Genomic DNA, 13,488 nt, shown 5'->3' on the forward strand with positions numbered 1-13,488 from the left:
TGAGTTGTTTAGTTGAATTCCTGTATTGACTGTCATATGTGTGTGCTTCTCATCTGTGTCACTGCATGTTGATATCAGGCACTCAGGTCTGTGAAGTGTTTGTGCATGTACTCGCTTTTTTAAATTTTCAGCTCAGACGGTTATTTCCTTTTTAATTCCACAAGAAACAGGCAACGGATCAAATGGATCGGCCAAAACGATCCTGAAATTGATTCAAAAAGTCACGCACATAGCAACGGGAGAGTTTATTTGTAATTAACATGTCAACAGTCAACATGAAAGAAGGGCTTGCACCCGTTTATTGCACTGATTTGCACAAAATGGCATATGAATGAGATGTATGATGAGACAGCGGGTTTGTGCACTCTATACTTTATTAGCTGTTGCTAATTGTCGGTCTCTCACTCGTCAGGACAGTGTGCACACCTGATGACTCATCGCCCAGATTTCAAGCAGGTTTGAAATCCGTCGTAGCGTATGTGACTAGTCTGGGCAATTGGCAGAAGTGCGCACACTACACGATAGGAGTGGGCAATATGACCAAAATTCTGTATCATGATATGAGTAATTTTATATCATGATAACTATATATATCACGATATAGTTTCATTTTTCTGAAAAATCAATACAATTGTATGATATATGTAGCAATGTGTAATTTTGAGTAATCCAGTCAGTGAATTAAATACTTTATAAATGAAAACTTCATCTTATATAATTTTTTATTTATTTTGAACTTGACAAACATAGTCAAAGTAAAAAAAAAATGACACATTTCAGTCTGATGATGTGCACTAATTTTCTTTTTCTTATTATTATTATAATGGTTTTTGGTATTATGATTATTGTTATAACTTTCCTCAAGAAACTTTACATCTTCTCAAAGCAATGCAAAAAGTAAAATAACATTAAAAAAGTATCCGTAAATAAAACACAATTAGGCTCTTAATGTTTTTAGTAATCTATATATAGAAAATGTAAAATATCTGAAGGAAAATATGGTATGGATGGTTTGTTTCCTGATATCAAACATCATTTGAACAGAATTTTAGAATGGTTTTGATGTGTATTTTAAAAACTCACTTGATATCGAGAGAAACCAAAATGAGTAACGGTGTGATCTGCACTTTTTCTGTCACTAGAGCACTAATGACAGGAATTGGATGACTTCAAGACTCATGCACACTTGTGTGTTTCAGATTGCGCATCCGTGCAACACTCGCACTAAACACAGCTGTGCGTGTTTGGATGGGAGGAATGTTTGAAGCGCGGGATGAATGTCATTGAATTTGCTTTGATGGTCATTCAAGCGAAATTTCATGCCACAGAAGCGGATTCAGTGACATTTTCTTGCGTTCTAGAAAAGCTTTTCATCTAATGACAAGTGCGGCTGTCAGTGAAAAACTGCATTTCATTATTTTTATCAGTCTCACGTGAAGCCCTGTCCACTGATATATATAAGCACACATGGATATATCTACATATGCAATGTACAAACCTTGCAAATAGCCGTTTTCTGCTGGGTATCGCGTTTTCTACAGCCAAACCAATTCCACACCATGGAGAACGCACTTTTTCCTTCATAATCTCCTCTCATCTGCATCTCCTCTCATCTCTTCCATTTATCCGACAGAGTAATGCATGTGTGTAATGTGCTGTACACATTTCTCGTGTGGAAATTTTGCATTACCATGATCGAGACGATAATCCAAAATGTTTACCGGTTGACAAATTTCTACCAGTTTATCGCCCACCCCTACTACACGACCATCATTTGTGTGATCTATGATGAGTCGCCGACTCAGAACAACAAATGAAACGAGATTGAGTTGTGTGGTGTGCGGTAGGCTTTATCTGTGTGTGTTTTTTTTCTTTCAACAACATGATTTTGACCAGGTGCGGCTTATATTCTGGTGTGACTATTTCCAGAAAATATGGTATTTTAGGAGTTGCGGTTTTCAGGACAGTTTTCTAATGTTTTTTAATCTTACATGTTAAGCATATTAATCTTTAATATGTTTGATTCATGTTTACATTTTTATTTATTTTTGTATTTGGTCTGTTACAGTTTGATACATGTTTTTGTCATTTTTGCACAATGTATTATTTTTGTCTACTACAATTAATAGAGTAAATGTACGAATATGACATGATGAAATATAGACTAAATTGAAAAGACATTTTCGTCTAAAGACAAAAATTATGAATAAATATACAGTACTTAAGGGCAGGGGTTTGTTCGAATAACCAACACCAAGTATGAGCGATAGCAAAGGCCAAATTAGTAATGCTTACCTTAGCTACAAAACACTAATTAATGTCTAACTATTTTCAGTATATTCAGTTTACTCAGAATAAAAAAAAAAAGTGTCTTCATAACACTTTAAGGTTCTACATGTTAACATTAGATAATGCATTAGGCATCATGAACTTACAATGGCATTTTTTACAGCATTTATTAATCTTGGTTGATGTTCGTTAGTTAATGTTAGTTCATAATGCATCTAATGGTGATGTGTGTAACTGTTGAAAATGGGTTTGTATATGTAGAAATGAACATTAAGCAATATTTATGTAAAAGTTTTGTTCATTATTAGGTCATGTTAACTATCGCAAGGTGTATACAACCTTATTGTAAAGTGTTCATTTTTATCTTTACCACATGTTCGTGCTTCCATATTTAGCTTGTAACTACATTTTCAGCTGTAGTTGTGTGTAAAGTTTATGGCTAACATCAGAAACATTAATGATCATGTCATGGAGTTTGGATGATAGTTTCCAGCGGTTGTTCTCACTGAAGAGTCCTTCACTTTCATTCTCACATGAGTCTCAAAAGTGTCACCTGATTCCAACATTACACGTTTTTGCGTTCTGCTACAGAAGTGTTTGAAAACACAGCAAGCTGGCATTGACGCAACACAGCCGTCTCTCACTCTCACCGCTGCTCGTGGCACACTGGGCTTTTGTGTAGTAATTGCAGCTCATTAGCCTCTCCTGAGAGACGTACGTATCATTAACCGCCACTTCCGCCGTTCAGCTCAAATAAAATACTCTCACTCTTGTTCTCAAATGCGTCCATTCTGACAAACCAAACCATAACATTTCAGATATGTTTGTGGACATAAAAGTTAGTGTTTTGTTGTCTTTAAGACAAAGAAAAGTCTGTTTTTGATGCTGTCAGTTATATGGATATGGAGTAATTTTCCAGAAAAGTCTTTGTGAATATATCGTGATTTTTTTTCATATGTCACCAGCTCAACATTAGAGTGTGAAAGTGTGTGTTTTTGAGTTTCTTTTCTAAAAGTCCACTTTGCCAAAAGTCCCCATAGTTGAAGAAACTCTTTTGTTTCTCTTCTTTTTTTAATGTCTTTGCTCTTTCGCCCTCTCTCTCTCTCTCTCTCTCTCTCTGTTTCTGTGAGTGTTGGTTTGACTGTAATGGCCGTGTGGAGGGAGTGAAGATGATGTCATGCTTTTCTTTCATTTTTTTCTACCTTTTTTAGTCATAAGCACTGCTGAGGGTGGGGCATACACGCACACTCATTTCTTACACACCTCATTTTTGACCAACTTTAGCCCAACAAAGGCACAGAGGGTAATAATTCTTAAATGCACATGCGTAATATCGGATATGCCTGATCACAAACATCATAATATAATGACGTGCTGGAAAAAGAACAAAACGATGGAGTCCAGTTTTAAATTTGCTTAGTCAGAGTGCTTGGCTGCAATAGGAACTTGTAGGCGTTTAAATGTTTGAATGTAATGAAGGGGTAGAGGTCCATTGGAAAGATGGCACAATATTCAAGACATTCAGCATTAGTTTGGAGGGTGCTGGCGAGGCGTTTGAACACCTCTGTCAAACCAGGGCTTGATTTTTATTAAAATGAAATTTCAAGTTTAAAACTTTTTTTTTACCAGGCCTTCGTTATTTATTTTTGGTACTTTTCAAAGATCAAATGTGTATAGATTTTACTGTTTTAGCCTTTTCCCAGACCCAGACTTTTAAAATTGAACTAATAAAATTAATTATAAAATTATACAAATACTAATTGTTACATGTTTAAAAAAAAGAATAATCTAAAAAACAGTGAAACAAGCAGAAACCTTTTGAATATTTTAGAAAAAAAGACTATCCCACAGTTGTGGCATCATTTCACTACACCAGACAATTTTGCCCCTGTTGAAGTTTTTCAAAAGTTAGTGTACTTGTTAACCAAGTGGACAAAAGTGTGAGTGAAGAGTGTGCTTGAGATGAAACAAAGAAAGATCAAAGGAAATATCACTTGTGAGCAGAAGATTTTTATTGGATGTCATTTCCAATCAAGCTGTAATTTTGCCAAATAATGTGTGTGAACATATTTAATTTAGTGTTTATATGATATAAAATGTTAGCTATGCATATAAATTATATACATTATTAGATATAAATTAGCCGTAGCTAAACAATAGAGTCGGCCATTTTCTTTCAAAAACATTAAAAATGTCATTTCCATCAGCATCATTTCCAGCACAGAATTCTATGAAACACAAAACAGAATTTGACATGTGCTGGACGCGACACTGCATTGGAGATTTAAGGATGTGAGTTTTTACCGGTTTTACGATTATTTGCAAATTTTCATATAATGCAACAGCACTATACGTGTTAGTGATCATATTTCTTAGGGATAAGTGGACACTAAGCGCAGCCCTACAATAGGAAAACTGATAAATACAAAACAAATAAATTGGAGTTATATAACAAGAGATCTCCATCCTGGGCACAGAATGAATGTAACCAGAGTGCTTGGAGTCATAACTGTAAGATTATTGTGGGTTTAGACTGTAGATTCTAAATTCTTATGGTTAAATTAACGTTAACATTTTTAATCATGGTTAATATTGAAACTGTATAATCCCTAGTGGGAATTTTCATGACTTTCAGAAAATTGACAAAAATGACATAAAAGTGCCTGAAGTTGAAGAAACGCATCATATGTAGCTAGTACTACTACTACTGTACACGTGCATATATATAAATGTATATATATAAGTTCTTTTAAACTCTTGGGTTTGATGTTTAGGCCTTTATATTCTATTGTAATGTTATCTTACAATAGAGCAGATTTTTAGTTACATTTTCAGTTAAGTGTCCACTATAAAGACTTTTCTATGACATTCAGTGTATAAATTCACAATGATGCCAACAGAGTGTGTTTGTCTTTTTAATTTATAATCATAACCATCTAAAAGCACATACTGGGTGGATGTTTTTGGTGTACAAATACATTTCCATGCAGCACACACACACACATGTGTGCGCAGAGTAAACTGCAGTGGTGGCGGCGGGTGAATAAAGGTGCTTTTGTTGGGGGTTGGAGGGTGGGAGATGCTGGGCGTCCCATGAATGTTCACTTCAATATGCTCAGACATCACGCCTCCCTGCTTACTTTCACAGCCCCGCTCGAAGAGCACGGGGGCGTGGGTGGGGTCGGATGGAGACTGGGTGGGGCTTTCCAACAGCCAGTGAGATCATTGGAACACTGCATGTGTGTGTGTGGCACTGTGTGTGTGTCTTTTTCTGCCGTAGCATGCATGTAGTATTTGGACGGTGCTGGCGAGGCATTTGAACACCTCCGTCAGTCTCTTGGACACAAACTCCCTGATCTGCTGGGTTCAACACCTTCCAGAAACCTTTCTGGAAATCAGCACGCTATTCCGCAGGGTTTACTGCGTTGCTGCTGTAGGTAGATGACCACGGCAGCTGTCATTTTTCTGGTCCTGCTGTTGTTTGGTTTGGTAGTTTAATTGTGTGGGTTCTGCTTTGAAGAGTGTTGTGCCCAAGGTCAGATAGAAAGTGAGTTAGATAGAAGTGAAATGTGTACTAACTGAGGTCTGTTTCTCTCTCGCAGTCGTCTGGAGTTGCAGTTGAGAATGATCCGCTGGGCGCTCTTCCTCCAGGCTGGGGTAAGTCATCACACTTTATCTACACTGCCCTACAAAAGCAAAACGCTGTAACTACGGCAACACTGCAACCGAGGAAAGAGACTTCAATAGTGTGGATTTTGTTGTTTTTCATTCCTTTTACACAGAACCGTAGCGTAATTGAGCCAAACCTGTCGGTCACAGGGCAGATCAAAGTCTAAGAGACCAGATTTCAGTTCTAACTCAATTTTGACAGTGTGCAACTTCTGCATTTTGCCTTTTTAGGGCATTAAAGGTGAGGTGTATCTCATTAGATCACTTTGAGTTTGACGTTAACTTGTGGAAGAGACAGACCGATGATGGGTTTGACCAATATTTTATACCGATTTTCACACTTTTCTACTTTGATTTGGTCGTGAGTCCTTAAAACGGATAGTTATGACTCAACATTCTGATTAGATGAGCCGCGTTCAAGCAGTTATAAAATGACTATAAATGCACACGTTTTATATTAATGCTTGTTGCTTGGCAATCACAAATAGCCAACAGTTATAATAATGAACTATATTCATTGCCGAAAGTATTGTTTATTTTTCTTGATTATTATTAATAATTAATACAACTTTTTATTGAATATTGTTTCATAGTGTTGTTGCCATTTTATGAAAGCAATGGCAATAAAAGCCTCTTAAGTCCATGTTACAGTGATTTTACCCACCGATAAGGGGATTTAAAGCACTCCTTTTTGGTGCTTGTCTAAGAGCACCCTTACCAACTGTAATATTACTGTAATGTACAAACTCTTTTGACACATTGTTTTATTGATTTATCTCTAAACATAACACCCAACAATGCCATTACATCACTGTTTAGGAAAACAATATGTATTCGTATAATTGTAAAAACAAACAAACAAACAAAAAAAATCCAGAAACTGTGTCATTGGAGAATTTGGGGAATAATCTCTTGAATTAATTTAACCAGATTCCTAGAGCTCTACGAGATTAATATTCACCTGATCTTATCCCCTCTCGCATGCACTGATATTGAGATCATGAAATGTTGTTTTAGTACAAAACTTGCCATTTAGTTTCAATGACTTGCCATTTAAAATGCCCCATTTGAACTCTTCAGTGCATAGAGTTAGTAACTATTTGGTTTCTTCAAAGTCTCATGACAACTGAGACAATAGCGAACTCGTAACATATAGTGTGATTTGGCTCATATGAAAAGGTACTACTTTCACTCCCATAATATAGAAAACAACGAGTGATGATAGTTCAATTTTTGTAACGTTTTTTCCTCGTTTGTTGATTTGGTTATTTTTATCTATGGGAGTAAAAGTTGTGCATTTTTGTATGAGTCAACTTTTAACGTTGTGTTGAAACGGATGAAGAGCAGGAATATAACATGAAGAAAGAGAGCTGTAATGGTGAGGTGGAGGCGAGAGGGTTAATGAGGAAGCAGCAGAAGAGAGCAGCGTTGAACGGCGTAATGTGAGGGCTACTGTGTGCTGCACAAGCGACTCTTAATGAGAACAAGATGTGAGACAGAGAGAGCTCAACCGCACGCTCAGTATAGAGACTGAGGGGGTGAGGGGGACCAGACACACAACCACACTGCTTACCCACGACAAATGAATGTTTTTTTGAGAAACAGGAGTTTCTCAAAAGCCAGCAGATTTTCTCGTCTTTTTTTGCATTTTCGTTCATTCAGGTTGTTCCCTGTGTCTCAGCGTTTATACTTTTTTTCTCACTCTCTTTGTCTATGCTCAGTTAAACCCAGTCAAAAAAAAATGCAGTGAATTGTAGGAATGTATTTTGGAGCATGTACTAGTGAGATGCCACACCAACATGACAGTTTTCAATCAACACTGGCACATTTTACACTCTCTTCCACGTCAGCCTGTTGGTAGATCAAAGGAAGATAATACTACATTACATGTTAAAACATAAAATAACAGTTCATAGTGTCCATGTCTGTCAAGCTCCAAAAAGGACAAAATACCACCATAATAGTATCATAAAAGCAAAACATACTAGAATAGGCACATATGGAGTCGTATTAATGACTTTTGTGATGCTTTTATGGTGCTGTTGTGTCATTTTGAACTGTTGTTGGAATTTACTTGTGTGTTCCATGGAAGAAATAAAGTCATATGCGTTTGGAATGACATGAGGGTAATTTTAAAACAATAATATTTTGGAGTATTTTTGTCTTATTTTCTGATATAAATCCTTAAACATCCTTAAAACAAGAAAAAATTACTTGAGAAGCTGAATGACAAGAATAAGTTTTGATTTTAGAGAATTCTAACAAAATGTAGTGGGGTTTATGTTTAAAACAAGAAAAGAAATTCCAGTGGGTAAGATAAACAAAGGTTTTTTTCCCTTTTAATTACGTATTTTTTTCTGACTTCATTGGCAAATCATTTTTTCATGGTGTAAGCATAAACGCTACTAAATTGTGTTAAAATAAGCTTGAATATCTCATCATTTTGTTACTCATGTAAATTTATCTTGTTTTAAGAATGTTTAGATATGTTTACTGGAAAACAAGCCCAAAATAGAATGTAATAACCACCTGTAAGTTGAGTGTGTCAGTTGAAAATGTAGAACTCTTGTCACAATGTGTGACTCAGTAAATGTGTCTTCTTCCATCAGAGAAACGTCAGGACAATGGCAGAGTGTACTACGTCAATCACAACACTCGAACTACACAGTGGGAGGACCCTCGAACCCAAGGGTAATACAGTCACATGACCCGTACAGCCCATAGCACATTAACTATAGATTCCAGTTGAGGATGTCAGAGCACAGACAGCCGGTATTAAATAGTGTATGTCTTGGCAAAGCGACAGTACGCTGGAGTCCAGACATATATCTGCAGCTAGTGTCTGCAAGTGTTGGGGAAGCTAAAACTGTCAACTTTTTTGTTTAACTGTGTGCTTGATTACACTGTGCATCTGGATGTATTTACTTTACATTTAGTCCTGTTGCAAATGCTTTTATGCAAAGTGACTTACAAATGAGGAACATGATTCATTTAAAAACAAAGTTCAACAATATCTTCTGTAATGCACTGAAAAGTTCCATGATTAGCTAGAGTAGTAGAAACGCTAGCGCAGAAGGAGGAGACAGACAAAGAAAGGTTTTTTTTTTCTGGCTAGGTATATGTCAGGTTATAACACTCCTCAGCTTCATTTAATCATTATTTTTTCAATTACGGCTACCATGATCGGAAAAAAATGTACACAAGCGTCGCTTTGAAAAAAATAATCAGTTTACCGCCTGCTTTCCTCGGGCGGTTATAGCACGATGTTGATTGCGCGGGGCAAATAGCGCAGACTTTTGTGAATAAAGTTCATTATACAATTTGCCTAATTTACATTAGGAGGTGTGTTTGAGGAGAAAGGATTGACAAAGACTTAATTTAATATTTAAGACTCAACTCTTTTCAGCGCTGACTGCACATGGTTAAACTAGATTGCAGATGGTTAGTGAATAAAGCACTATTTTTGCGCTGAAATGCTATGTACAAAAGTGTTGCAACTGTTTAATGAATTCGCCTCTTAGTGAAGTCTTAAGTGTGTACAGGCCAACGACCTTCTGCACTTGGCTTAAGCTGCAATATGGACCAGACTTTATGCCAATAGTCAAAAATCTGTCATGCTACTGATTTTGAATTTAGTTACGTTAGTAGTGTCGCTGGACCTATTTATGAAGCTATAAAGGAAGTGATATGTCTAATAGATACTTGATACACTCTAATAAATTGCAACTGACCACCAAATGAACAGCACCAGAGGAACACGTTATGATCAACCTCATTCACTTAAAATGCAAATCATTTTTTTATATTTGTTTTCATGTTTATTTTTGTATTTTCTCATTGTGTTGTAGATTTTACAGACAGTTATATTCTTTAGGATTATTTTCTATAATGCTCAGCTCAGTTTAGGTGATATGTACACTACCAGTCAAAAGTTTTGAAACACTTGACTGAAATGTTTCTCATGATCTTAAAAATCTTTTGATCTGAAGGCGTATGCTTAAATGTTTGAAATTAGTTTTGTAGACAAAAATATAATTGTGCCACCATATTAATTTATTTCATTATAAAACTAAAATGTAATAAAAAAAAAAAAAGTTTTTGAAATTGATGACTTGGACCAAATAATAAAGAAAAGCAGCCAATAAGTGCCCAACATAGATGGGAACTCCTTCAGTACTGTTTAAAAAGCATCCCAGGGTGATACCTCAAGAAGTTGGTTGAGAAAATGTCAAGAGTACATGTCTGCAAATTCTAGACAAAGGGTGACTACTTTGAAGATGCTAAAATATAACACAGTTTTGATTTATTTTGGATTTTGTTTAGTCACAACATAATTCCCATAGTTCCATTTCTGTTATTCCATAGTTTTGATGACTTTACTATTATTCTAAAATATGAAAAATAAAATTATAATAAAGAATGAGTAAGTGTTTCAAAACTTTTGACCGGTAGTGTATGTAGCGTCCAGCAGGGTGTGCTGCTCTTACTCCCTCCTCCTGTTGCAGGATGATTCAGGAGCCGCCCCTGCCGCCCGGCTGGGAGATGAAGTACACAGCAGAGGGGGTGCGATACTTTGTGGACCACAATTCTCGCACTACCACCTTTAAAGACCCCCGACCAGGCTTTGAGTCAGGGTAAAAATCACACATGCTATAACTTATAGGCAGACAGACAGACAGATAGATAGATAGTCAATGAGATGCAAACTTGCATACATAATATACAGTATATACATATAATTCAAGTGGAATTTGTGTTGTTGTTTCTTTCCTTTATTTCTTTGTTTCTCCTGATATCCCTCTTTTTCTTTCATACATCTTTTTGTTGTCTCATATGTTTTTCATCGCTCAGATTTTCCCTCTTAGTTTCAGCAGTCTGTTTATCTGATGAGCTGTACAGATATACAGGAAAAGCACATAATTCTCACAAATATAGTGATTCCGCTTATATTAACACAGCTGTGTAGTTCAGCAGAAGAACTTGAAAAATGAGGTGTATCCGCCTTGTTCTGTCTCTGATGTGAATGCTTAACAGGGCTCACTTTAACTTCTGTCTTGTCTGTGTATCTTTTTAAACTCGTTGACATGTCATTATCACCTGTTTATGGAAAATGCATCATTACTGACTGTGTTCTGCCATTCATTACGTGTCTGTTTGGTTTTCATTGAGTTTGATGTTCATGCCAGTATCTGGAGCTCATGGAGTAAATGACATCATGATGTTCTAATAGCGTTTTATTTTCTGGCTTTTCCTATGCAGTTCGCGGCAGGGCGGCTCTCCGGGCGCATACGATCGCAGCTTCAGGTGGAAATATCACCAGTTCCGCTTCTTGTGTCATGTGAGTCGAGTGAATCACTCTCGTTCTGATTCTTGAGCAATATTTTCTCATGATTACGCAGCAGCTCAATCTGTTTGTGTTTGTACGCAGTCCAACGCTCTGCCCAGTCACGTGAAGATCTCTGTGTCACGACAGACTTTGTTTGAAGACTCGTTTCAGCAGGTGAATAGGTGCTTTGCATGAGCGTTTACACTTCAAACATGATGTGGTCTCATACAGTCATATTTTTGACTAGGTTTGTTGAATTTTAGGAAAAAAAAGCAATTAAGTTTTAAATGACCAAAAATATAATAATAATTATTTAAACAATGGGACATTACATAAATTGGTGGTGATATTTGGACCCTTTCTACATTATTTTGTCTTATTTTTCTCTGTTATTGTAAGAAAAAATGATCAAACAAATATTTTCTTAAATTTGTGGAAAATAATTATTAAAAAAAAAAAGTAAAAGTAACATGCAATCAAACTAGCGACTATAGATTGATCGCTTTAATGTATGCTTAATCTACAACACTGCAACCCCGTATTATTGTTTATTTAAATGTATTATTTATTTTTTGTTTATTTTATGTTTATTACAAGACAATAGTGAAATTACACAAATTTGATTTTTCAGCTGTATTTAGTCAAATTTTGATTGGTTGAGAAAAAAAAACAAAAAAAAACAAAACAAACCCCAGTTAAAATAAATGTCAAATTAAACCCCAGAGACCCAAGCATTGATACTGATGATGTTTTTTTTTATTTGTTTATCTTACTTGACACTGTATTTAGGAAGGTAATCAAAATGATGATTTTTTTTAATGCACATTTTTTTGGTGCATTTTGGGAAATTTTTCAAAATTGCAACACTTGGCATTTAGGGTTGAAAATTCACACAATTCAACACACAAAAGTGTATGAAAAATAATTGATTACATGCATTCAAGGTAAATAGTTTAGACATTTGACTAAAACTAATAAGGGCTATTGATTGTGATGATATTGTTACTGTGATAATTACAATTATATTATGAAAATAATCAAATTCTGTGTAATAAAGTATGTTTAATATACCATGAATAGCATAAAACAAAGTTGTATTTTTTAAATGACAGCACAGAACCTGAAAATCATTTGGAATAATATATCTATGATTTACTGAATAGGCTCCATTTATGTGAATATAGAAAAAGTTGTATCACTAATGGCCAGCGGTTTGTTTTGCTACACTTAGATAAATTGTCTCAAATTTATGAAAGATTGTATTTTCGGGGGAATGTAATAATGTTTTAATCAGTAAACATGTTGGGAATTATATATATATATATATATATATATATATATATTACAGGTCAAATACTTGGAAAATTGCTACATTTGTTCTGAAAGTGTTAGCAATTGTTATCAAGCTGTGACTGTTTTGTATGATTTTAGCAAGCTGTGACAGTTAATGTGCAGATTTTCCCCACCAAAACTTGATACAGTTCAGAGTGTCAGCTATAGTTATGTGTAGTTTTTACCTGTTTTTTTATCAAATTAGACTTATTTGATTATTTACTTGCTTTAAACAATGGTCTCTGAGGATTAAAGAGCTTGTATAATATTTTGTTTGATTTTTTGTTTTTTGTTACATTTTTTCATAATTTTTGAAAGTTTAAAGCATATTCAGTCCCATATTCATGCTAAATGTAGATTATAAAATAATCTGAAATTATTTTATAACTGACCCTGTTTCCTGTCAGATCATGAATATGAAGCCGTATGATCTGCGTCGGCGGCTGTACATCATCATGAGAGGAGAGGAGGGGCTGGATTATGGAGGCATTGCCAGGCAAGTGTTACTGAACACCTGTCTCATCTCTCACGCTCATATCAGTCACTCAATGTTTCTTGTTTCTGGGAGGTGTTGGTGTATCTCTGGAGCTCCTCATACTCGTTGCTCTGTGTCTGTGTGTGTCTCCTGCGTCGCGTCAGTGGTTTTACCCTATGGTAGGTTACGTCATGCTGTTCTACCACAGGGTAGAACCACGGACGGGATGTGTGGGGGTGTCTGCGTCGTCCTGTGGTGTCACAAGCCCCCCACCCTCACCCCAAACCCCCAATCGCGTGCTCTGTTTGCCCCTTCACCTTCTCTCCAAACAGCCCAGGGTCAAAGGTCAAGGGCTGGGTTCTGTTAGTGTGGTTATAGTTTGCTGTGTGTGTTTGTG

The 13,488-nt window shown here is 35.9% G+C and overlaps 1 protein-coding gene across 3 annotated transcripts in view; it reads left to right on the forward strand.

Annotated features, from left to right (window-relative positions):
- The window catches only part of wwp2 (WW domain containing E3 ubiquitin protein ligase 2), a 59,551-nt gene that overhangs the window by 38,155 nt on the left and 7,908 nt on the right, over nt 1-13,488 (forward strand). For 2 of the 3 annotated variants that reach the window (XM_051692040.1, XM_051692041.1), the window contains exons 11-16: nt 5,892-5,946; nt 8,568-8,649; nt 10,464-10,592; nt 11,218-11,296; nt 11,387-11,458; nt 13,024-13,116. In XM_051692040.1, coding sequence (XP_051548000.1) covers nt 5,892-5,946; nt 8,568-8,649; nt 10,464-10,592; nt 11,218-11,296; nt 11,387-11,458; nt 13,024-13,116 — 510 coding nt within the window. Of the gene's footprint in view, nt 1-5,615; nt 5,723-5,891; nt 5,947-8,567; nt 8,650-10,463; nt 10,593-11,217; nt 11,297-11,386; nt 11,459-13,023; nt 13,117-13,488 lie in introns of those variants that run through there. The other variant, XM_051692043.1, reaches the window with a different exon arrangement.

The sequence above is a fragment of the Myxocyprinus asiaticus genome, chromosome 48, assembly GCF_019703515.2.
Source record: "Myxocyprinus asiaticus isolate MX2 ecotype Aquarium Trade chromosome 48, UBuf_Myxa_2, whole genome shotgun sequence".
NCBI lineage: Eukaryota > Metazoa > Chordata > Actinopteri > Cypriniformes > Catostomidae > Myxocyprinus > Myxocyprinus asiaticus.